The 24,567-nt window shown below is 34.0% G+C and overlaps 5 protein-coding genes across 5 annotated transcripts; all 5 read right to left on the bottom strand.

The window, feature by feature from the left end:
- Positions 1-2,913: 2,913 nt before the first annotated feature.
- Positions 2,914-4,356, bottom strand: LOC135634796 (salicylic acid-binding protein 2-like). Its single transcript, XM_065145397.1, has 3 exons — positions 3,920-4,356; positions 3,586-3,720; positions 2,914-3,492 (listed from the first exon to the last, which is right to left on the bottom strand). Exons 1-3 carry the CDS (start codon positions 4,310-4,312, stop codon positions 3,211-3,213), a joined length of 810 nt encoding a protein of 269 aa, XP_065001469.1. The 5' UTR covers positions 4,313-4,356; the 3' UTR covers positions 2,914-3,210.
- A 3,832-nt stretch (positions 4,357-8,188) lies between these two features.
- LOC103980497 (salicylic acid-binding protein 2-like) lies at positions 8,189-9,623 on the bottom strand. Its single transcript, XM_009396935.3, has 3 exons — positions 9,198-9,623; positions 8,864-8,998; positions 8,189-8,770 (listed from the first exon to the last, which is right to left on the bottom strand). Exons 1-3 carry the CDS (start codon positions 9,621-9,623, stop codon positions 8,489-8,491), a joined length of 843 nt encoding a protein of 280 aa, XP_009395210.2. The 3' UTR covers positions 8,189-8,488.
- A 3,859-nt stretch (positions 9,624-13,482) lies between these two features.
- On the bottom strand, positions 13,483-14,683 carry LOC103975148 (methylesterase 3). The gene is made up of 3 exons (XM_009390059.3): positions 14,151-14,683; positions 13,939-14,073; positions 13,483-13,844 (listed from the first exon to the last, which is right to left on the bottom strand). Exons 1-3 carry the CDS (start codon positions 14,541-14,543, stop codon positions 13,563-13,565), a joined length of 810 nt encoding a protein of 269 aa, XP_009388334.2. The 5' UTR covers positions 14,544-14,683; the 3' UTR covers positions 13,483-13,562.
- Positions 14,684-15,649: 966 nt separating this feature from the next.
- Positions 15,650-16,985, bottom strand: LOC135637221 (salicylic acid-binding protein 2-like). Its single transcript, XM_065149775.1, has 3 exons — positions 16,550-16,985; positions 16,307-16,444; positions 15,650-16,213 (listed from the first exon to the last, which is right to left on the bottom strand). The coding sequence occupies exons 1-3, from the start codon at positions 16,922-16,924 to the stop codon at positions 15,932-15,934; spliced, it is 795 nt and encodes a 264-aa protein (XP_065005847.1). The 5' UTR covers positions 16,925-16,985; the 3' UTR covers positions 15,650-15,931.
- An 803-nt stretch (positions 16,986-17,788) lies between these two features.
- On the bottom strand, positions 17,789-23,188 carry LOC103974506 (uncharacterized). Its single transcript, XM_009389359.3, has 4 exons — positions 23,020-23,188; positions 20,599-20,770; positions 19,205-19,321; positions 17,789-18,471 (listed from the first exon to the last, which is right to left on the bottom strand). The coding sequence occupies exons 1-4, from the start codon at positions 23,127-23,129 to the stop codon at positions 18,325-18,327; spliced, it is 546 nt and encodes a 181-aa protein (XP_009387634.2). The 5' UTR covers positions 23,130-23,188; the 3' UTR covers positions 17,789-18,324.
- Positions 23,189-24,567: the final 1,379 nt, after the last annotated feature.

Raw genomic sequence — 24,567 nt, 5'->3', positions numbered from 1 at the left:
TTAAATATAATAAAGATTTAATGTATTAATCGAAGAAACAATCGGGACAAAATTTTATTTTTTGTGCTATTACATGTATAGAAATAAATCAATTTTATAAAGTGGCGTCTTGGTCAAAATTTTGAAATAAAATTATGATTCTTTTGTGTTTTAAATTATTTTTAATTAAAATAATTTTTTTTTAAAAAAAAAGGTCAGGCTTAGAAGAACGTTTCAATAATTACAAAATAGTAGTCACCTAGCCATTGTCAGGTCAATATAGGCACTTACAAACACAGCAAGCAAGCCAATCTGCACAGTAAGGCAAGTTGGACTTGCAGGCTTCACCTCATGTCTAGCATCGAAGGCAAGCCGGATTTCGACTCCGATGAAGAGATGTTGTCCTTGTTTTTTTTCCCTTTCTTTTTCGTTGGATTTCTGTTTTTTTCTCATCCTTCTGCTATAAGGATCACTACCACCACGTTGTTGTAGTTTTTCTCCAAAAAATACAGTCACCTCTACATCAAAACGCAGCCACCACACCCCCCTTATATTGATCTAGGGTTAGGTCAAAGGGGTGTGGACTGTGGACTGATAAAATCTACCATGGGCTGAACCCACTATGGGTTGTCAGCCCAACATCCGATGCAACGTCTGATTTTTTTATTTTTAATAGAATCTTAAAATTTTAAAATAACAAAAGTAACCCCTCCAACAATTTTTATTTTTTCTCTTAAAATCTATTATCTTCTCTCTCCTTGAAATTATTATCTTCTCTCTTCATTTTTTTTTGTTTTACCCTAAAAATAATATATTGGATATCAGGGCTTACTTTTTTAGAATAAATTTTTATCATAAGTTATCCATCTGTTTAGAAATTTAAATATTAAAAGATATTACATGGATGCATCATGTTTGGTAAAACCAAATAAACATAGAGAAAATAAGAAAATCACACATTATTCAAATAATAAATAAAAAATGTCAAAAAATATCTGAAATAGAAAAAGAGTGATATATGTCCATCTGGTCTAATTCAAAGCTTTTATAAAAATTTTAGAGTAGTTGGACTGGTTCTTGTATATGGTACATTATTTTTTGTATGACCCCAAAAATAATGTATTGGCTATTAGGGCTTAATTTTTTAGATTAAATTTTTACCATAAGTTGTTTATCTATTTTGAAGCCTAAATGTCGAAAACTATTCAAGTGATGAAAATAAAAAAAATAGAGAAATTAGTAAAATAATAAATTATTCAAGTTCTGAACAGATCAAATAAATATAAATAAAATAAAATTAGAAAAAAAATATGATAGATGTCTAGTCTAATGTAATACTTTCCTAAAAATTTCTAAGCATTTCAACTGGTCTTTATTTGCAATATATTACTTTTGGTTTGACGCAAAAAAATATTATATCGAGTATCAGGACCTAATTTGTTTAGATCAAATTATTACCATAGTTTTTTTATTTATTTTTAAAAAATAAATATTAAAAAACATTACATGAATCCATCAGATTTTTGTGAAAAATATAAAATATGGAGAAAATAGTTTATAAACCATATACTGTTCAGATTCTTAATAAATAAATAAAAAATATATAAAAAACTCTAAAGTTGAAAAAAGACTGATGCATGTCCATTTGGATCCAATTTAAAGCTTTATAAAGATTTCAGAGTATTTCAACCGGTCTTTGTATGCAATGCACTTTTTGATTTGACCCCAAAAAATAATATATTAGTTTTTTTAATTTTTTTAGACTAAATTTTTATCATAGATTATTCATCTAAGCTCAAATATTAAAAAATATTATAGACGGTTCATATTTTGAATAAATAAAAAATATCAAAAAAAATTTAAAATATAAAAATAGTGATAGATATCCATCATTGTATTTGGTTTGATACTAAAAATAATGCATCCGATATCACCGATTAATATTTTTGGATCAAATTTTTATCATAAATTGTCCATCTATTTAAAAGCTTAAATTTGATAAAAAATATTACATGGATCCAATATATATTGGTAGAAATAAAAAAATTAAATTAGAGTATTTGGACTAGTCCTTCTATACGAGACACTACTCTTAGTTTGATCTCAAAAATAGTGTATAGGATATCAAGGCTTAATTTTTTCGGACCAAATTTTTACCATAGGTTGTCCATCTATTTAGAAGTTCAAATATTAAAAAATATTATATGAATCCATCTTATTTTCATGAAAAAATAAGAAATTATAAAAATCATAAATTATTCATGTTCTAAATAAATCAAAAAATAAATAAAAAAAAATTGAGAAAAGGTGATTGATGTCCATCTTAGTTCGATTCAAAGCTTTTATAAAAATTTTAGAATACTTGGATTAGTTCAATACACTGTTTTCGGTTTGACCCTAAAAACAATGTATTATAAACTAGACATTTTTTTATCAAAGTCAAATGTCGTATTCCAAGTCAGGTGTATCGTATACTAAAGTCAAACATGGAGAAAATAGGTCAAACCAAAAAAGCGATACTAGGAGTTATCCATCTATTTATGTTTTTTTGATATTTTCTGTATAAATTTAACTTTTTAAGTGTCAAAATTAGTAAATAAACTATTTTTAAAAACTAAAAATAAAAACTACTGATCATATAGGCCTTTCAAATTTATTTCTATGTATCTTAAATATTTTTAAATTTTATTTTGCTAAAAATATAGAAATATTATTATTATTATTATTATTTTAATAAATTAAATGAATAAATATTAGTAAATTATTTAGTATAATTTATTTGAACCGATTAAAGTTTTAGATTGTTTGAATCGGTTTAATTATATGGGTTGGTTTATTAAAAATTTAGGAAAAGAATATAACAGTTTTTAATAGGAGTATTTTAAAGAAAAATAGATAATAATTATTGGAGGGTTACTTTTATTATTTTAAAAAAGTTAAAACTCTGGTGAGAATTTTTAAATATTGAAACGAGAAATTTATTTATTTTTTAATTAGGAGATTCACGCAATGTGATCAGAGTTGGCGGGGAGAAATATCTACGACACTGTGCATTACAACCTAATTTTGACAGAACCTATTTGTTTTCTTGTCTTCTCAGCTGTCCATGATTTGATAACTGAAACAAATACACCGTTGCTGATAGCAAACCTTGATGCATCGATCATAGCAGTAACGCACGTCCAACTATCTTCTTTACTATGGCCACAGTATTCGTAAAACCCGGGAGGATCAAGCATAGGCATCGGCAACATCCGAGAGGCACTGAAACAGCTGCTTCGGGGTTGAGAACATGGGCATATGGTCAGCGTCCTCCAGCTCTCTCACCTCTTTCACTGGGTTGTTCTCGATCATCCAGCGCTGAAACCCTTCCCTGATGATCTCATCCTGAGCGCACACCACGTAGATCTTCTCCACCGATCCGTATCCCGACGGGGAGAAGGGAGGCATGGACGCGCGGTCTTCAAGGAACGCAGACGAAGGCCTCACAAGGGTCCTCGCCAGCGTCAGGTCCTTCCAAGCATTTCATGGTTGCACAACTGTTGTTCAGCCCTAGCAGTAGAATGACTCGCAGAAGATGAACAGTGGCTGTGCATGCATACGTACCTCGGGTGGGCTACGTGTGTAAAGCTTGGACAAGAACTCGGTGCCAAATAGCACGGAAGCGGGACCTTCGTCTTTGTCCCCGACCAAGCCAAATTGTGTGTCGCCCCAATTTAACATGGGTTTCTCCTCTTTATGCTGTACAGGAAAGCAAGCCAGTCATTACGTCACTAATTCGAGTTACAGAGAGTGGAACTTAATATGTAAGGTAGTCGTACAGGAAAGCAAGCCAGTCGACGCGTTCCTAATTCGAGTTACAGACGGTGGAACTTAGTATGGTATTCATGAAATTATAATAACAGGTCTGAAATGTGCATCAGAATTCGAACAGCAATACCTTGTCCATGACGTAGGAGGGCGGGTCGACGGAATCGGGCATGAAGGCGGTGACGAAGACCGCGGCGGCGATCTTCTCGGGGAACCTGTCCATAGCCAGCGCTATGTTGAGGCCTCCGAGGCTGTGGCCTACCAGAATGACCCTCTCACCAGGTGGGAGGCAGGCCAATATGTCCAGGAGCGGCTGGGAGTAGTCGGTGAACGTTCGCAGGTCTTCCAACCGCCGCTCGTCGACGCCGGAGGCCGCGAGGTCCGGCACCGTAACCTGGTACCCAGCGGACCTCAACAGGGTCGTCACCTTGTACCAAGACCATGCTCCATGGCAAGCGCCATGGACGAGAATTATGTGCTTCTTGTTGCAGCTCCCGTCGCCCATACCTTCTACAGAACTCATTCGACGGTGATATGGCAACCGATGTTCTATGGATAGCTCCTCCTAATGTTCATTATGTACTCACCAATATAAGTTAGAGCATTAAAGTTGTTTCCATTCACAGCGACAAGTTCATTGCATTGCATGGTATAAAACAAGTTAAATTAAAGTAAAATGGGAATAATTCAATTTGGATTAACCTCGAGAGGGTCTATGTAAGGTCATGATCAGGGAAAAAAACAATGAATAAGACAAGTTGTGACGGAGAAATAAAAGATAGTGAGCTGAGACATGGACCCCGCAATGTCTGACGAAGGTACGCCAGAAAATATAAGAAGCCATGGCAGCCAATGGGTGCATCCAAGGGGCGCAATGGACGAGGACTGGTTTCGGTACCGCTCACAGTATCACGATGAAGAAGACGCCGCCCAGATGGTTGCAACAGTATGACAGCTCAACCTACTGTTGTTCATTATATACTCACCAATAATAAGTTATATATATATATATATATATATATATATATATATATATATACGAACTAAATTTGTCTGACTTCAAATTGATGTCCTTATTAGTTTAAAAAGAATATGAAAAAAGAAACTTATAGACCAATCATATTGTTTTTGCCACTGGTAGTAAAATTCTATAAGCTTATAAAAGAAATCATAATTGATTAACAAAGTTTGAAATATAATATAAACTACTAACTTATCCTTGATGAAGTTTAAAATTGATATTTTTAGAAGTTTAAAAATAAGAACATGAAAAGGAAGCTTAACCTCTACAGCAATTATATAGTATTTTTTAGCACCAGTACACAAAAACATTGTAGTTCATGAGTATGAACATGATAATGAATTAAATATAAATATTACAACAATGAAAATTAAATGTTTATTATTTTTTAGATATTTCACCTATTTATCTTTTCCTTTTTATAAAGGTTAAGTAGCAAAGCAGAATAATAGGGCTAAGAGATCATTCTTAAATATAATAAAGATTTAATGTATTAATCGAAGAAACAATCGGGACAAAATTTTATTTTTTGTGCTATTACATGTATAGAAATAAATCAATTTTATAAAGTGGCGTCTTGGTCAAAATTTTGAAATAAAATTATGATTCTTTTGTGTTTTAAATTATTTTTAATTAAAATAATTTTTTTTTTTAAAAAAAGGTCAGGCTTAGAAGAACGTTTCAATAATTACAAAATAGTAGTCACCTAGCCATTGTCAGGTCAATATAGGCACTTACAAACACAGCAAGCAAGCCAATCTGCACAGTAAGGCAAGTTGGACTTGCAGGCTTCACCTCATGTCTAGCATCGAAGGCAAGCCGGATTTCGACTCCGATGAAGAGATGTTGTCCTTATTTTTTTTCCCTTTCTTTTTCGTTGGATTTCTGTTTTTTTCTCATCCTTCTGCTATAAGGATCACTACCACCACGTTGTTGTAGTTTTTCTCCAAAAAATACAGTCACCTCTACATCAAAACGCAGCCACCACACCCCCCTTATATTGATCTAGGGTTAGGTCAAAGGGGTGTGGACTGTGGACTGATAAAATCTACCATGGGCTGAACCCACTATGGGTTGTCAGCCCAACATCCGATGCAACGTCTGATTTTTTTATTTTTAATAGAATCTTAAAATTTTAAAATAACAAAAGTAACCCCTCCAACAATTTTTATTTTTTCTCTTAAAATCTATTATCTTCTCTCTCCTTGAAATTATTATCTTCTCTCTTCATTTTTTTTTGTTTTACCCTAAAAATAATATATTGGATATCAGGGCTTACTTTTTTAGAATAAATTTTTATCATAAGTTATCCATCTGTTTAGAAATTTAAATATTAAAAGATATTACATGGATGCATCATGTTTGGTAAAACCAAATAAACATAGAGAAAATAAGAAAATCACACATTATTCAAATAATAAATAAAAAATGTCAAAAAATATCTGAAATAGAAAAAGAGTGATATATGTCCATCTGGTCTAATTCAAAGCTTTTATAAAAATTTTAGAGTAGTTGGACTGGTTCTTGTATATGGTACATTATTTTTTGTATGACCCCAAAAATAATGTATTGGCTATTAGGGCTTAATTTTTTAGATTAAATTTTTACCATAAGTTGTTTATCTATTTTGAAGCCTAAATGTCGAAAACTATTCAAGTGATGAAAATAAAAAAAATAGAGAAATTAGTAAAATAATAAATTATTCAAGTTCTGAACAGATCAAATAAATATAAATAAAATAAAATTAGAAAAAAAATATGATAGATGTCTAGTCTAATGTAATACTTTCCTAAAAATTTCTAAGCATTTCAACTGGTCTTTATTTGCAATATATTACTTTTGGTTTGACGCAAAAAAATATTATATCGAGTATCAGGACCTAATTTGTTTAGATCAAATTATTACCATAGTTTTTTTATTTATTTTTAAAAAATAAATATTAAAAAACATTACATGAATCCATCAGATTTTTGTGAAAAATATAAAATATGGAGAAAATAGTTTATAAACCATATACTGTTCAGATTCTTAATAAATAAATAAAAAATATATAAAAAACTCTAAAGTTGAAAAAAGACTGATGCATGTCCATTTGGATCCAATTTAAAGCTTTATAAAGATTTCAGAGTATTTCAACCGGTCTTTGTATGCAATGCACTTTTTGATTTGACCCCAAAAAATAATATATTAGTTTTTTTAATTTTTTTAGACTAAATTTTTATCATAGATTATTCATCTAAGCTCAAATATTAAAAAATATTATAGACGGTTCATATTTTGAATAAATAAAAAATATCAAAAAAAATTTAAAATATAAAAATAGTGATAGATATCCATCATTGTATTTGGTTTGATACTAAAAATAATGCATCCGATATCACCGATTAATATTTTTGGATCAAATTTTTATCATAAATTGTCCATCTATTTAAAAGCTTAAATTTGATAAAAAATATTACATGGATCCAATATATATTGGTAGAAATAAAAAAATTAAATTAGAGTATTTGGACTAGTCCTTCTATACGAGACACTACTCTTAGTTTGATCTCAAAAATAGTGTATAGGATATCAAGGCTTAATTTTTTCGGACCAAATTTTTACCATAGGTTGTCCATCTATTTAGAAGTTCAAATATTAAAAAATATTATATGAATCCATCTTATTTTCATGAAAAAATAAGAAATTATAAAAATCATAAATTATTCATGTTCTAAATAAATCAAAAAATAAATAAAAAAAAATTGAGAAAAGGTGATTGATGTCCATCTTAGTTCGATTCAAAGCTTTTATAAAAATTTTAGAATACTTGGATTAGTTCAATACACTGTTTTCGGTTTGACCCTAAAAACAATGTATTATAAACTAGACATTTTTTTATCAAAGTCAAATGTCGTATTCCAAGTCAGGTGTATCGTATACTAAAGTCAAACATGGAGAAAATAGGTCAAACCAAAAAAGCGATACTAGGAGTTATCCATCTATTTATGTTTTTTTGATATTTTCTGTATAAATTTAACTTTTTAAGTGTCAAAATTAGTAAATAAACTATTTTTAAAAACTAAAAATAAAAACTACTGATCATATAGGCCTTTCAAATTTATTTCTATGTATCTTAAATATTTTTAAATTTTATTTTGCTAAAAATATAGAAATATTATTATTATTATTATTATTTTAATAAATTAAATGAATAAATATTAGTAAATTATTTAGTATAATTTATTTGAACCGATTAAAGTTTTAGATTGTTTGAATCGGTTTAATTATATGGGTTGGTTTATTAAAAATTTAGGAAAAGAATATAACAGTTTTTAATAGGAGTATTTTAAAGAAAAATAGATAATAATTATTGGAGGGTTACTTTTATTATTTTAAAAAAGTTAAAACTCTGGTGAGAATTTTTAAATATTGAAACGAGAAATTTATTTATTTTTTAATTAGGAGATTCACGCAATGTGATCAGAGTTGGCGGGGAGAAATATCTACGACACTGTGCATTACAACCTAATTTTGACAGAACCTATTTGTTTTCTTGTCTTCTCAGCTGTCCATGATTTGATAACTGAAACAAATACACCGTTGCTGATAGCAAACCTTGATGCATCGATCATAGCAGTAACGCACGTCCAACTATCTTCTTTACTATGGCCACAGTATTCGTAAAACCCGGGAGGATCAAGCATAGGCATCGGCAACATCCGAGAGGCACTGAAACAGCTGCTTCGGGGTTGAGAACATGGGCATATGGTCAGCGTCCTCCAGCTCTCTCACCTCTTTCACTGGGTTGTTCTCGATCATCCAGCGCTGAAACCCTTCCCTGATGATCTCATCCTGAGCGCACACCACGTAGATCTTCTCCACCGATCCGTATCCCGACGGGGAGAAGGGAGGCATGGACGCGCGGTCTTCAAGGAACGCAGACGAAGGCCTCACAAGGGTCCTCGCCAGCGTCAGGTCCTTCCAAGCATTTCATGGTTGCACAACTGTTGTTCAGCCCTAGCAGTAGAATGACTCGCAGAAGATGAACAGTGGCTGTGCATGCATACGTACCTCGGGTGGGCTACGTGTGTAAAGCTTGGACAAGAACTCGGTGCCAAATAGCACGGAAGCGGGACCTTCGTCTTTGTCCCCGACCAAGCCAAATTGTGTGTCGCCCCAATTTAACATGGGTTTCTCCTCTTTATGCTGTACAGGAAAGCAAGCCAGTCATTACGTCACTAATTCGAGTTACAGAGAGTGGAACTTAATATGTAAGGTAGTCGTACAGGAAAGCAAGCCAGTCGACGCGTTCCTAATTCGAGTTACAGACGGTGGAACTTAGTATGGTATTCATGAAATTATAATAACAGGTCTGAAATGTGCATCAGAATTCGAACAGCAATACCTTGTCCATGACGTAGGAGGGCGGGTCGACGGAATCGGGCATGAAGGCGGTGACGAAGACCGCGGCGGCGATCTTCTCGGGGAACCTGTCCATAGCCAGCGCTATGTTGAGGCCTCCGAGGCTGTGGCCTACCAGAATGACCCTCTCACCAGGTGGGAGGCAGGCCAATATGTCCAGGAGCGGCTGGGAGTAGTCGGTGAACGTTCGCAGGTCTTCCAACCGCCGCTCGTCGACGCCGGAGGCCGCGAGGTCCGGCACCGTAACCTGGTACCCAGCGGACCTCAACAGGGTCGTCACCTTGTACCAAGACCATGCTCCATGGCAAGCGCCATGGACGAGAATTATGTGCTTCTTGTTGCAGCTCCTCCTAATGTTCATTATGTACTCATCAATATAAGTTAGAGCATTAAAGTTGTTTACATTCATAGCGACAAGTTCATTGCATTGCATTGCATTGCATTGCATGGTATAAAACAAGTTAAATTAAAGTAAGATGGGAATAATTCAATTTGGATTAACATCGAGAGGGTCTATGTAAGACCATGATCAGGGAAAAGAAATAATGAATAAGACAAGTTGGGACGGAGAAATAAAAGATAGTGAGCTGAGGCATGGACCCGAAATATATGACGAACGTAACGCCAGAAAATATAAGAAGCCATGGCAGCCAATAGGTGCATCCAAGGGGCGCAATGGACGAGGACTGGTTTCGTAACCGCTCACAGTATTACGATGAAGAAGACGCCGCCCAGGTGGTTCCAACTGTATGACATCTCATCCTACTGTTCATTATATACTCACCAACAATAAGTTTAATAAAGTTGTTTACAACAAATTCATTACATGGTATTAAACAAGTTAAATTAAAGTTTGATGGGAACAAATCAATTTGACTTTACATATTGAGAGGGTCTACATAAGGCCATGATCTGGGAAAAACAATAATGTTTAAGACAAGTTGTCATAGAGGGTCAGGAGCAGTAAGAGATTGTGAGCTGAGACTTATGAAACCGTTTTATTATATATATATATATTTATATATAAAGAGAGAGAGAGAGAGAGAGAGAGAGGGTTCTGTCGTCTACATTGGATCGATTGAATCGGCTTAGTTATAATATAATATCATTATAAAAATATTATAACTCCATATAACAACACAATAACTGAGAAATAAAGATTCAAAATAAGATACAAACTAACTTATAATCCTTTGTCTGACTTCAAATTGATATCCTTATTAGTTTAAAAGGAATATGAAAAAAAAAATTATAGACAAATTATATTGTTTTTGCCACTGGTAGTAAAATTCTATAAGCTTATAAAAGAAATCATAATTGATTAACAAAGTTTGAAATATAATATAAACTACTAACTTATCCTTGATGAAGTTTAAAATTGACATTTTTAGTAGTTTAAAAATAAGAACATGAAAAGGCAGCTTAACCTCTACAGCAATTATATAGTATTTTTTAGCACCACTACAAAAAAACATTGTAGTTCATGAGTATGAACATGATAATAAATTAAATATAAGTATTATGACAATGAAAATTAAATGTTTATTATTTTTTAGATATTTTATCTATTTATCTTTTTTATTTTTATAAATGAATAATAGGGTTGAGAAATAACAAACACTTATGTATTAATCGATGAAACAATCGGGACAACAATTTTATTTTTTATGCTATTACATGTATAGAAATAAATCCATTTTATAAAGTGGCGTCTTGGTCAAAATTTTGAAATAAAATTATGATTCTTTTGTGTTTTAAATTATTTTTAATTTTTAAAAAAAGGTCAGGCCTAGAAGAACGTTTCAATAATTACAAAATAGTAGTCACCAAGCCATAATAAGGTCAACATAAGCACCTACAATCACAGCAAGCAAGCCAATCTGCACAGTAAAGCAAGTTGGACTTCTAGGCTTCACCTCAGGTCTAGCCTAGAGTGAGAACAAGAGAAAAGTGACACAATCCTCTGGTATCCAGTAGTCAGGCAAGTTGGATTTCCATGACTCCTAACAAAACATATAAATTTTTTTTTTTATTTTTCACAGAATCTTAAATTTTTAAAATAACAAAAGTGACTTAAAATCTATTATCTTCTCTCTCCTTAAAATTATTATCTTCTCTCTTCTTTTTTTTTTGTTTTACCCTAAAAATAATATATTGGATATCAGGTCTTAGTTTTTTAGAATAAATTTGTATCATAAGTTATCCATCTGTTTAGAAATTTAAATATTAAAAGATATTACATGGATGCATCATGTTTGGTATAAATAAATAAACATAGAGAAAATAAGAAAATCACACATTATTCAAATAATGAATAAAAATATCAAAAAAAAAAATCTGAAATGGAAAAAGAGTGATATATGTCCATCTGGTCTAATTCAAAGCCTTTATAAAAATTTTAGAGTAGTTGGACTGGTTCTTGTATATGGTACATTATTTTTGGCATGACCCTAAAAATAATGTATTAGACTAAATTTTTACCATAAGTTGTTTATCTATTTGGAAGCTCAAATGTCAAAAACCATTAAATATATCTAACATATTTTGATGAAAATAAAATTTTTTTAGAGAAAATAGCAAAATCATAAACTATTCAGGTTATGAATAAATCAAATAAATATAAATAAATTAAATTATAAAAAAAATATGATAGATGTCTATCTTGGACTAATGTAATACTTTTATAAAAATTTCTAAGCATTTCGACTGGTCTTTATTTGCAATACACTACTTTGGGTTTGACGCAAAAAAATATTATATCAAGTATCATGGCTTAATTTTTTTAGATCAAATGATTACCATATTTTTTTTTTATTTAAAATTTAAATATTAAAAAACATTACATGCACCATATTTTTGTGAAAAACAAAAAATATGGAGAAAATAAGGAAACCATAAACTGTTCAATATCCATTTGGATCCAATTTAAAGCTTTATAAAGATTTTAGAGTATTTCAACTGTATGCAGTACACTTTTTCTATTTAACCAAAAACATAATATATTGGTTATTTTATTTTTTTGGACAAAAAATTTATTATTTATTATTCGTCTATTTAGAAGTTCAAATGTTAAAAAATATTATATGGATTGATCATGTTTTGGTAGAAATGAAATAAATTTAGAGAAAATAGAAAAATCATAGACGGTTCAGAATTTGAATAAATAAAAAATATCAAAAAAGTTTAAAATATAAAAATAGTGTTAGATATCCATCAAGGTCTAATTCACAGCTTTGAAAAAATTATAGAGCATTTGGACAAGTCCTTGTATACAATACATTATATTTGGTTTGATACTAAAAATAATACATCATATATCAAGGCTTAATATTTTTGGATCAAATTTTTATCATAAATTGTTCATCTATTTAAAAGCTTAAATTTGAAAAAAATATTACATGGATCGAATATATTTTGGTGGAAATAAAAAAATAAAAATTATAAAATTATAAAATGTTTAGATTCTGAATAAATTAGAAAAATATAAAAATAATGAATAGTCCTTCTATACGAGACACTACTTTTTGTTTGATCACAAAAATAGTGAATAGGATATCAAGGCTTAATTTTTTTGGGACAAACTTTTACCATAGGTTGTCCATCTATTTAGAAGTTCGAATATTAAAAAATATTATATGAATCTATCATATTTTTTATGAAAAAAAATATTTTAAAATTATAAAAATAATAAATTGTTCAGGTTCTAAATAAATAAAACAATAAAAAAATAAATTTGAGAAAAGGTGATTGATATCCATCTTAGTTCAATTCATAGCTTTTATTAAAAAAAATTAGAATATTTGGATTAGTTCTTATATGCAATACACTGTTTTCAGTTTGACCCTAAAAACAATGTATTATACTTTTTTTTTATCACAGTCAAATGTTGTATTCCAAAGTCAGGTGTATCTACACGAAAGTCAAACATGGAGGAAAAAAAGTCAAACCAAAAATGTGATACTAGGAGTTATCCATCTATTTATGTTTTTTCTGATATTTTCTGTATAAATTTAACTTTTTAAGTGTCAAAATTAGTAAATAAACTATTTTTTAAAACTTAAAAATAAAAAAATACTGATCATATAGGCCTTTCAAATTTATTTCTATGTATCTTAAATACTTTTAAATTTTATATTCTAAAAATATATAAATACTATTATTATTATATTACTATTGACTTTATAGTTAGATAAATTAGTTTTAAATTCATTATTTTTATTATTTTTGATATTTTAATATTTTTTATTAAAATATTAATGCATCGATCATAGCAGCAACGCACGTACAATTTATCTTCTTTACTATGGCCACAGTATTCGGTGGCTTGTAATAGTAAAACCCGGGAGGATCAAGCATAGGCATCGGCAACATCCGAGAGGCACTGAAACAGCTGCTTCGGGGTTGAGAACATGGGCATATGGTCAGCGTCCTCCAGCTCTCTCACCTCTTTCACTGGGTTGTTCTCGATCATCCAGCGCTGAAAACCTTCCGTGAGGATCTCATCCTGAGCGCACACCACGTAGATCTTCTCCACCGATCCGTAACCCGACTCGGAGAAGGGAAGCATGGACCCGAGGTCTTCAAGGAAGAAGGAAGAAGGCCTCATGAGGGTCCTCGCCAGCGTCAGATCCTTAAAAACCATTTCATGGTTTCACAACTGTTGTTCAGCCCTGACAGTAGTAGCATGACTCGCAGAAGATGAATGGTTGTGCATGCATACGTACCTCGGGTGGGCTACGCGTGTAAAGCTTGGATAAGAATTTGGGGCCGAATAGCAGGGAAACGGGACCTTTATCTTCGTCCCCGACCAAGCCAAATTGTGTGTCGCTCCAAAATAACATGGTTTTTTCGTTTTTAAGCTGTACAGGAAAGCACGCCAGTCAATAAAATTATAAGAACAGGTCTGACATGTGCATCGGAATTCGATTAGCAATACCTTGTCGACGACGTAGGAGGGCGGGTTGACTGAATCCGGCATCAAGGCGGTGACGAAGACGGCGGCGGCGATCTTCTCAGGGAACCTGTCCATAGCCAGAGCTATGTTGAGGCCTCCGAGGCTGTGGCCTACCAGAATGACCCTCTCACCAGGTGGGAGGCAGGCCAATATGTCCAGGAGCGGCTGTGAGTAGTCGGTGAACGTTCGCAGGTCCTGGAACCGCCGCTCGTCGACGCCGGAGGCCGCGAGGTCGGGCACCGTAACCTGGTACCCAGCGGACCTCAACTGGGTCGTCACCTTGTGCCAAGACCATGCTCCATGGCAAGCGCCATGGACGAGAATTATGTGCTTCTTGTTGCAGCTCCCGTGGCCCATTCCTTCTCCATGATTCATTTGGAGGTGCTATGGCAAATGATGCTTATAGATCGCTCCTCCTAATGATCATTATATACCCACTAATAATATTGGTAGAGCGATTGGGGAATAAAATAATGTTTAAGACAAGTTGTCATGGACGATGAGGGGCAGGAAAAGATAGTGGAACTGACACGTAGAAGCAAGCAGAAAAGATAAGAAGGCAAGCAGAAAAGATAAGAAACCATGGCGGCCAATGGCTTCAAGTTGTTGCTTTCTCAGCTTTGCGAGTGGCGTCCTCGATAAGGATTGCTTTCTCAACTTTGCGAGCGTTATGAGGTGCCCTTTTTTTTTTTTTAATCTTATTGTTTCATTTTTTTATATCCTTAAAATGCTGTTGACATACTCCCACCCTTTATATTGGAGTAGTCAGTGATACTAACCATTTTAGTTATACTGTTTTTAACTTAGAGTTATAATATTTTTGACACCTTAGTAAAAATATTGTAACTGTATATAACAACAAAATAACTGAGGAACAAAAACTCAAAAATAAAATATAATACTTTGTGTCACTTCAGTATATAGTTTTATTAGTTTGAAAAGAATATGCAAAAAAAATATAGAAGGCCACTGATATAAAAAAAACACTATAAACATATAGAAAACAAACAAAACTTCAAATATAATACAAACTAACTTATCCTCCATAAGATTGCAAATAGATATTTTTGTGATTTTAAAATAAGAATATGCAAAAGAAACTTAACTTGAATGATAATTATAGTATTTTTAAGTCTATACAAAAATATTATAAATAAATCGATTCATCTTATCAGAAATCTTTTTAGCCTATCATATTTTTTGAATAAAAAAAATTTAAAACACTAATAAATAAAAAAATAAAAAGATGCATCAATGAAAAAAATCTAAGGGTTTTCTAGGAATTCACCCATTTACAAACTCAACCTTCTTTTTGGTTTTCCATTGGTAGACAATCGAGCGTTAGAATTCTCTAAAGTCAACAATGGATAAGGTTCACAGATTTAATTTTGTTAATTCTCATGCTCGATAGATTATCCAGATATCAAAAATCATATCAAACCCAAAATAAATATTTAATATTTATTTTAACTCTCACGAAATTAAATGGGTCCGTACCGAAAATATCACAATGAATGACATGATGACATCGCGGATCATAAATAGAGTAGCTTGACCTCATTTGACCAGATTAAGATAACGACATTACGCATGAAACACATCTGCGGCATTACTAATGGGCAGACGTAAACGAACTTTATTCCTGGACGACCATTCCCATCAATTGGTCTGCGAAAAGGTAAAGGAGAAGAAAAAGGAGGTCTCGATGACAGTAGATGCTAGGTGATGGAGAGACAGAAAAGTAAGAGGTAGGTAACACGTGATCAAGCACTGGCATCGACAACATCAGAGAGGCATTGGAAGAGCTGCTTCGGTGTTGAGAACATGGCCATATGGTCAGCATCCTCGATCTCCTTCACCACTTTCACTGGGTTATTTTTGATCATCCAGCGCTGAAACTCTTCGCTGACGCCTTCATCCTGAGCGCACACCACGTAGACCTTCTCGACCGACCCGTATCCTGACTCGGAGAAGGGCGGCATGGACACCAGGTCTTCGAGGAAAAAGGAAGAAGGCCTCGCGAGGGTCATCGCCAGCGTGAGATCCTTCCGAGAAGCTCACGATTACTCAGCTGTTGGTGTTCAGACATAGCAGTAGAATGACTCGCAGAACATGAACGGTGGTGCGTGTATACGTACCTCGGGTGGGCTGAGCTTGTAAAGCTTGGACAAAAACTTGGGACCAAACAGCATGGAAGTCGGGCCTCTCTCTCTGTCCCCGACGACTAACCCAAATTGAGTGTCAAGCCAATATGACATGGTTTTCTCCCGTTTAAGCTGTCGGTGTAGCAGGCAAGTAGCAGAAGGCATACATCAGCGGGAACTGGGATTGCAGCCGGGACAAAGATGAGAAGAGTGACAGATCTTAGCAGAACGGCGTACCTTGTCGAGGACGTAGGAGGGCGGGTTGACGGAATCGGGCATGAAGGCGGCGACAAACACTGCGGCAGCGATCTTCTCGGGGAACCTGTCCATGGCCAGAGCAATATTCATGCCTCCGAGGCTGTGGCCTACGAGGACGACCCTCTCACCAGGTGGAAGGGAAGCCACTACGTCTAACAGTGGTTGCGCGTAGTCGGTGAACGTGCTCAGGTCTTGGAACCGCCGCTCGTCGACGCCGGAGGCTGCGAGGTCCAGCGCCGTGACCTGGTACCCCGCGGACCTCAACAGCGTCGTCACCTTGTGCCAAGACCATGCTCCATGGCAAGCGCCATGGACGAGAATTATGTGCTTCTTGTTGCCGCTTCCCTCGACCATGTCTCCTCCAATGCCTTTGCTCTCGGGTTGCTCCCGCTCCCTTCTAACAAACACTCATCTTTGCCCGGTCAGGACGAATTGATATATAGAGAAACAATGTTTTGGGTGTTTTCCCCGAAAAGCATCCTTCGTTTTCATCATTTATTAATAGTACTTGTTTCTTATATATAATACCTAAAATCCTCCTAATCACTTTATTTTTTATTATCGACCGATAAAGTTATAATATTTTTATACTTCATTTCGGTGTTTTCAGTAATACTACAAATACATTGTAACATAATATAAAAATATTATAATATAATATTTTATATTATATTATAATATTTTTTGAGTATTATTGAAAAAACTATAAGCATAAAACCTATATAAAATACTGAAGCACAATATTTTTTAATATTATTAAAAATATTATAAAATATTATAATTAGACAAATTCAACCTACGGATTGGTTCATAGTAAAAGGAAGGAAAAAATATTTTAAACATTCGGTCAAAAATACATTGTTAGGAAATTCGAGAATCTTCTCGTGAAAGATTAAAATATATATATATCTTCCCGTACAGTTGATTCATAAAGATGATATTGACTAATATATAATTTACACGCATGATATTGACAGATACATGAATCGGCGCAACAATTCGAGAAAGGTTCCAATGAATTATCATACATCACATATTAAAAAGATTTGTTGGAGCCAAAAAAAAAAAAAAGGTTCCTTATCGTACTATTGATGATACTATTACTCTGTGGGAGTGTTTACATTTACTTTCATTTACTATGTCGCCATCATGGAAGACATCCCACGCCACCAGCTTCAGTAATGATTAGGACTCAGCATCCAGTCACGGTAACGTCCATTGGAAAAACATGAAAAATGCTTCTTCATGGATGGGTCGAACAACAACGCGCATCGAACGAGTCAAACATCTACAGGAGACTTTTGCTTAAATGTCAGGCCTCAACTGCTGAGCGCTCCACATATGGCTGCCTTCCCTCCACGTATGGCTGACTTCATCGATGGTCGGAGAAAGAGAGGTGTCGTATACGTCTGTCAGGCCACGCCTGCTGAGCGCTCCACATATGGCTGTCTTCCCTCCACGTATGACTGACTTCATTGATTGTTGGAGAGAGACGGGTGTCCTACCGCCAAGTTGAGTATTTTGTCAGGCCTCATGTGCTGAGTGCTCCACATATCGCTGACTTAAATATAGGTATCCTACACCAAGTTGAGGAGGATTTCCACATATGGCTCTGACTTCACTGATAGTTTGCGAACGATAGGTGTCCTATACCAATCATTAAGACCACATGCAGGGTTTTGGGAAAGGAATACCAAAATCATGATCTAGTTGAGTCGTGCTTCTCGTTCTCTTCTTTTCTTGTCGTTCTTCTATCAACTCCCGAGCTTCCGCCCCTTCTCATCAGCTGGTTTAATGTTTGGTGAGACGGATTGGTGAGAGAAGTTCCTTAGGCCCAATCTTAGCTTCTCGAGGTTTACTCCATTTTCCACATGGACGCTCGTTACTCCCATTTTAGAGATCTGAGAAGACATCAGGAGTTGGTATAAGAAAAAAATATTTTGAGAAAAGACAAAAGATTCTTAGTGTTTATTTCTAGATCCATATATGCTGAATTGCAAAACATGAATAATCCCGCCAGAAATGAAGCAGATTGCAAGGTACATGTGACAGTCAACTCTCTTACTGTATAAACAATCTTGTGTTCGGAGGATAAACAAATGCTCCCAGAAAAAGAAGGAAATGCATGCACAGCGAGTCAAAGAAAACTTGGTAAAATATTGTGCAAGGTTTCTCCTCAAGTGATACACAGATGCAAAAGCAGAACAAAATTAGTAGGGTTCAAGGTCAAGCTTCCCTAAAATATTGATGCATCATGATGGCAAAACCTATCTTCACATTCGCTTCAATAATAATTGTAAGAAATCATGATCATGACAAGTTATGCTCCTTCCGTGAAGTATATTCCAAATTTGGGGATCATCTTTCTCATGTTTCCTGTGATCAAGATCACTACCTGGTTTGGTTGTTCAAAACTTCGTGTTCTAGCAAGTTTTCTTAAAGTGTGCTAAGAGGAGTGATGACACTCCCTGAAAATAGGGTCTGCGGTTCCTCTCCAGGAATAATATCAAATTTGGACTCAGCAAGCTCTCCAGGAATTGCTTAAGATTTCCCTTAAAGAAGGGTCTCTGATCCCCACGTTGTCAGAGGTTCAGACGAAAGACAGAAAAGCAAAGTTAAATTGGAAATAATTACCGCTTCAATATTCCTGTGCTCATCATCAAAGAAAAGCATTGATTTAAATGGTATGCCAGTTCTTCTTTGAATCCTCTGAAAATGTTCGGTCTTGTGAGTCCAACTGGAGAATATTTCCTGGACAAGCAAAGAAAAAGAATAGGACAACGTATCAGAAAATTGTACCAAATCATTCTAGTGCAAAAAAGAGCCATACTGTTAATGGTTCCAGCATTTCATTTGATTGCTATGTTGCATATTGTGATTCTTAAGGCAGTTTATTTCATATAAAAATAAGATGTCACTAATCTGAGTTCATTACCATGATCATCGACATAGCAATCGGACAGTAGGATTCTGTCATAGGATCAGCAGATCTCAGGCCCATCATGGGTCTTCTAAGTTCTAACATATCTAAATTTGTCAGTCTGCCGTCTCTACTAAGGTGCTAGTAGTCAAAAATATTCAGAGAATGAAAGATCAAACTCTGAATTCACGATCTGAGAAGTGGTCAGTATTTGTAAGTGTAAGTTATAGACATCTGTTAAATGAACATTAACATGATCTTCAACTTCATCCTCGATATGTGACCTGCGCAGCTCAAGGCATACTACAACACAGCAGTAGTAACTGATGGTGAAGATTGCTTAAACTGCTACAAATCTCACAATACTGACAAGAGCCACAAAGAACCTAATTTTTTGCAAGTACCACCAAGACTAGGAAGTTTTAGCTATCCATACATGGAAAAGGGTGCATCGTGGAATTACAAAAATGATAGATTAATAATAACATAGAGATTAGATAATTCAACAGATAAAATAACAATAGAAGATGGACCATCAGCATCTCATCTACTGGGTCTGGAATGGTATACGCTCAACATCCATTTTTATTTCACCAAACTTGCTGCATCAAGCAAACATAGGGATGCCCAGTTCACTGTGGAGAGAAAGATTGAAAGGGAAGACGTTCGACAAAAGGGACCAAACCTTTTCTTAAAATCTAACATAGAGAAGGGTGAATTGTTATATATTTTTCAACACAACAAACAGCATCAAGTTGGCTGGCATAGGCATCCTCAGAAAAATTATATGAGAAGAGTAGAAAGAGATTACTCTACTTTGTGGACAGAGTACGTATGTTGGCATGATCTTGCCAAGCAGCTTCACATGAAGCCAATAACAAAAATAAATCAACAGATAGTTTGTCTTGTACCACCAAATGTACAGAAGGCCATTATCCGTAACATCTCTTGTTTTATATAACCACTCATTTTTGTGTCAGAACAAATAATTTTTGTAGGTAAAAGGTAAAATTTTCAGCTAAAGATGCATGCAATGCATCTATTTATCAACCAACAAAAGGAGAATGTACACATGTAGACGTTTAAAACAACAGTATTGCTGTCTCACCTGGGCAACAAACATGGATTGGATGCCTAACTTCTGAAGAAATGTTTTAGCTATGTCGGGAGTTGGTGATCGAGAAGCAATTGCCACATTGATTCCTTTATCCTTGAGTGCATAGAGTATACCCTCAGCATGTGGGTAGAGAGATGGCATTTCCCTTTTGGAGCGGCATTCACTGGAAAATAAAAAAATTGAAAGTCAAATGTAATTCATCCCAATCTACAAATGCAATAAGAGTAGTTTCTTATAGCTTATACATGTAACTTGATCTTATCAGAATCTGCATCACATGAGTACAAATTCAACTATACTTCGCTTGCTAAACGCATAAACTAACAATGTACAAACACACTTGTCTTGTAAAGGACCAGTAGATATATTATAGAGCCATACAGAGTAAGAACTATGTACAAACTACTGTAGATGTTAAAACTCTTCTTTCTTGTAATGAAGTCTCATTGCAAGTTCAGCCTCTCTTACTTCTGAAAGAAGATCATGAATCATCCATCTGCTGTCCACAAAAAAAAATACTTACTGATGGTTCCTCAAAAGTCAAAGGTAGTTAAATGCAGCCTGTAGGCAAGGGAAACAAGATTTTGAAACCTATTATAATACAACTCAATTTATCACCTTTTGTTATTCTTGATAGTATTGACACCTTGTTTTTCACTTTCTGCTATAAGAAAAACGTATTAAAGGAAACAGCATTAGCAGAGCCATCTGTACCAACCCTTCTCAATCATATTATTCTATAATTATACTAGAGATAAATGGTTCACCCACTTATATATGCCACGAACTCTATTTACATAAGCATGGAGAGGAAATAGGACCTAGAAAACAAAGGGAAGATGGATAGATAATGTGCCTCTCTCAGTTAAGAGGCTGCGCATCACATCCTATTCTACTTCAGATAAACTAAATATTAAACAGTCAACATTATTGTAGTTAAGTTCAAGCCATTGGTTGATGAGATCATAGCTTGCCATCACAACAAACCATAGGTGGACACTGAATTCAAATAAATGTCCCACTTGAAGCTGATGAAATAGACTATGGGTTACAATCTTAAAAAATAGAAAGTAAAACAAAAAATGTAAAAGATTATATCCATGAGCTAACAAACACACCAAACCAGGAAGCCATCAAAAAGGATGTGCAAATACATAGTACCATTCACAAAAATCCACTAATTAAAACAATTATTTGCTAAATCATCTTATCTTGATGGTTTGCTTTTCTAGGCAATACTTTTTTGGTTTATAGGTTTCTTGCGAACTCTTGGCAATTGATATGTTATTTATAGGTTCTTTGATCATCCAGGCTAAATAATCACTGTCTTATTTCTTTTCATCATTCCTCGAAATCAAGCATTAAAACAATCATTCATAGAGAAATCGAAGCTTATATTGTAAAAATTGATAGATTATCAAGGCAAATGTGGATTATGCTGACCTTCATATAGGCAAACATAATCAAACTTTCTAAAATATACAACATTATTGTGAAGAGACAACAAATTGATATACTTAATACACATATATTTCTATATACAGATGTCGCATGACATGCCAGTGCTGTTATTCATCACAAACAACGGAGGGAACATGTTTGATTAGTTCTGTAAAAAGAACTGGAAGCAAAACCAAGAACCTCCTTGTGCTTGCTATAAGATCATCTTATATTAGTGAAGAGGAACACTGATCCCTTCGTTGATTGCAAAAGCAAAGAAAACATGCCATCTTTCTAATGATCAAAATCAATTTGGGGTTGTCACCCAATTTCAAGATCAGCAACAAGGATGAAGAGTTCTGGAATTGGCTTAGGCTGATCATGAGTAGCCATCTTAATTCTCACAATACACCACTACGACACTGACTTCCCGTCATTTCCTTCTACTTTATTATAACCAGCAGAAGTGAAGACATCGATCCAGTTTCACACTACAAATTGAACGAAGAAGTAGTGCCATTAATCTTCTTCGACCCCGATTCCATCAAAATCATTCTAGAATCGCATCAGAATGCCATGCCTAACCGAAAGGCCTCAACTGTAGCTCACACTTTGCAGCACTCATCCTATGATATGGTATCCATCCAAACTAACAAACAATTCTCTAATTACCATATCATAACTTCTTCCAATTTTTAGCCCGCTGTTGCAACGAATCAATCAAATGCATTTCTTTCAGAAATTTCTCACGCATAATAAAAGAGAACGTTTCCTCCATCAACCAAAAAAAAATATCTATCTTTACATTAGGGATAATTAAACACAAGAGATAAGAAAGAGGCAATCGAGAGAGTCTTATCGGGCATACGCTTCAAGCATCCGACGGAAACAGATAAAGCAGAACAAAGCTATGAAGCGAAATAATGAAGAAGCTAAGAATTATAAAATACTCATTCAGGGATCGCCGCTCACCAGTAGAAGGGCCAAAGGGTGTAATCGAGATCGAATACGACCAGCCTAGGCAGGACTTGGAATAGGCCGAGGGTCCGGAGAGCCCCCTCCTTTACCCTCTCGTCCTCCATCTACCTTCTTCCCCCTCGACCTCTAAGGTAGAGAGTGAGAGCGAGAGGATAGCAGCCCGCTCATTCTCAAGAGGAATCGAAATCTATTAGATCGTGTGACCACTAAAATTTTGGGCCATCGAAGCCCGGCTTTTCGGCCCATAATATGTCCCGCTTTAATTCCGAGTTAACCCTAATTTATATACATATACTTTCAAAAATTAACATCTTTTTGTATCTTTATTCCATTAAATTTCATCCAAAAAAAAAGATTTACTATGATTAGTTGTGACTATATATATATATATATATATATATATATATATATATATATATATATATATATATATATATATATATATATATATATATATATATATATATATATATATATATATATATATATATATATATATATATATAAGGACTAATCTTATGAGATAAGATATCCTCTAACTCCATTTGATGTTATATCAATGGATGTCCAATCTACACAACTGTATATTATGGTAATAAATATTAAATTATGATTATATTATTTTATTATTTTTATAAATTTGATTATTGATATTTATTTTGAAAGGTTGTTATTCGGAGAATTCTTATTATATTTTTATTTTATATTTATTTTTTTTAGAGTAATCTCCTAATAGTATTGGTGTTGTGACTTAGTGGAACACATTCCTTTATCGCCAATTTGCTATAGAGAAATTCTAACATTTCATTAGTCCTAGTTCAAGTAGATAAGAATTTGTTATTCACTTTTTTAGATCAATGTTTTAGTTTGAGAAAAATATTAATTTATTTTTTAAAGTTGAGTTGACCTTTGGATTGCTCCGAATTAATGTTTACTAAGAATGCTAGTTGAGATATTGGGCATAGCAGCTAAGAATGCTTTAAAAACCCATTCTTGCAACAAAAAAAGAAGAAGCTTTCATTAGTGTAGGAACCATCATATAAAAGAAATAGAGGGCTCTCCATAAATGATATTGCCACTAGTGGAGGAGCTGGCGGATTGTCCTCGGAAACTTGAGTGAACGACAACATCTTCGAATAGGAAAAACCTTACACCAAAGGTAGATTGGGAGGAGGGGCGATTGCCAAATATATAGTCATTATATCTTCCAAAGGAACTATAATGATCAACCAATTATGATAAGTGATTACCTTTATTAAGCCAAGCACCAGTCAGCCATAAAGAAAAGTCATCCCAAGATTATAGACATTGGAAAGAAGAAAAAAAATTCACTCGACAAATTTCTAAAACAAATCTAGCAAAAAGACAATTAAATAAGATATATAAGAAAGAATTCTCATCAAGATGACAAATGGGGCACACATCAACGTAACAAAGATAAACCAAGTTGGTAGCCAGTTTCAAAATAATTTTCAGATTTTTTTTTTATTTTAAAAGGAATATCAAGATGACTCCAAATAATTTTTGAGAATTTTTTTGAAC

The sequence above is a fragment of the Musa acuminata genome, chromosome BXJ3-4 (assembly GCF_036884655.1).
Source record: "Musa acuminata AAA Group cultivar baxijiao chromosome BXJ3-4, Cavendish_Baxijiao_AAA, whole genome shotgun sequence".
In the NCBI taxonomy this organism is placed as follows: Eukaryota; Viridiplantae; Streptophyta; class Magnoliopsida; order Zingiberales; family Musaceae; genus Musa; species Musa acuminata.
This window is presented reverse-complemented; position numbering and strand designations above follow the sequence as displayed.

Coding starts and splice junctions, on each gene's coding strand:
- LOC135634796 (XM_065145397.1), bottom strand. CDS start 4,312: ATGAGTTCTGTAGAAGGTATGGGCGACGGGAGCTGCAACAAGAAGCAC. Junction 3,721..3,919: donor CCTCCTACGTCATGGACAAG/GTATTGCTGTTC, acceptor TTTCCTGTACAG/CATAAAGAGGAGAAACCCAT. Junction 3,493..3,585: donor ACACACGTAGCCCACCCGAG/GTACGTATGCAT, acceptor AATGCTTGGAAG/GACCTGACGCTGGCGAGGAC.
- LOC103980497 (XM_009396935.3), bottom strand. CDS start 9,623: ATGAATGTAAACAACTTTAATGCTCTAACTTATATTGATGAGTACATA. Junction 8,999..9,197: donor CCTCCTACGTCATGGACAAG/GTATTGCTGTTC, acceptor TTTCCTGTACAG/CATAAAGAGGAGAAACCCAT. Junction 8,771..8,863: donor ACACACGTAGCCCACCCGAG/GTACGTATGCAT, acceptor AATGCTTGGAAG/GACCTGACGCTGGCGAGGAC.
- LOC103975148 (XM_009390059.3), bottom strand. CDS start 14,543: ATGAATCATGGAGAAGGAATGGGCCACGGGAGCTGCAACAAGAAGCAC. Junction 14,074..14,150: donor CCTCCTACGTCGTCGACAAG/GTATTGCTAATC, acceptor TTTCCTGTACAG/CTTAAAAACGAAAAAACCAT. Junction 13,845..13,938: donor ACACGCGTAGCCCACCCGAG/GTACGTATGCAT, acceptor ATGGTTTTTAAG/GATCTGACGCTGGCGAGGAC.
- LOC135637221 (XM_065149775.1), bottom strand. CDS start 16,924: ATGGTCGAGGGAAGCGGCAACAAGAAGCACATAATTCTCGTCCATGGC. Junction 16,445..16,549: donor CCTCCTACGTCCTCGACAAG/GTACGCCGTTCT, acceptor CTACACCGACAG/CTTAAACGGGAGAAAACCAT. Junction 16,214..16,306: donor ACAAGCTCAGCCCACCCGAG/GTACGTATACAC, acceptor GCTTCTCGGAAG/GATCTCACGCTGGCGATGAC.
- LOC103974506 (XM_009389359.3), bottom strand. CDS start 23,129: ATGGAGGACGAGAGGGTAAAGGAGGGGGCTCTCCGGACCCTCGGCCTA. Junction 20,771..23,019: donor ACCCTTTGGCCCTTCTACTG/GTGAGCGGCGAT, acceptor TTTATTTTCCAG/TGAATGCCGCTCCAAAAGGG. Junction 18,472..19,204: donor AGCACAGGAATATTGAAGCG/GTAATTATTTCC, acceptor ATGTCTTCTCAG/ATCTCTAAAATGGGAGTAAC.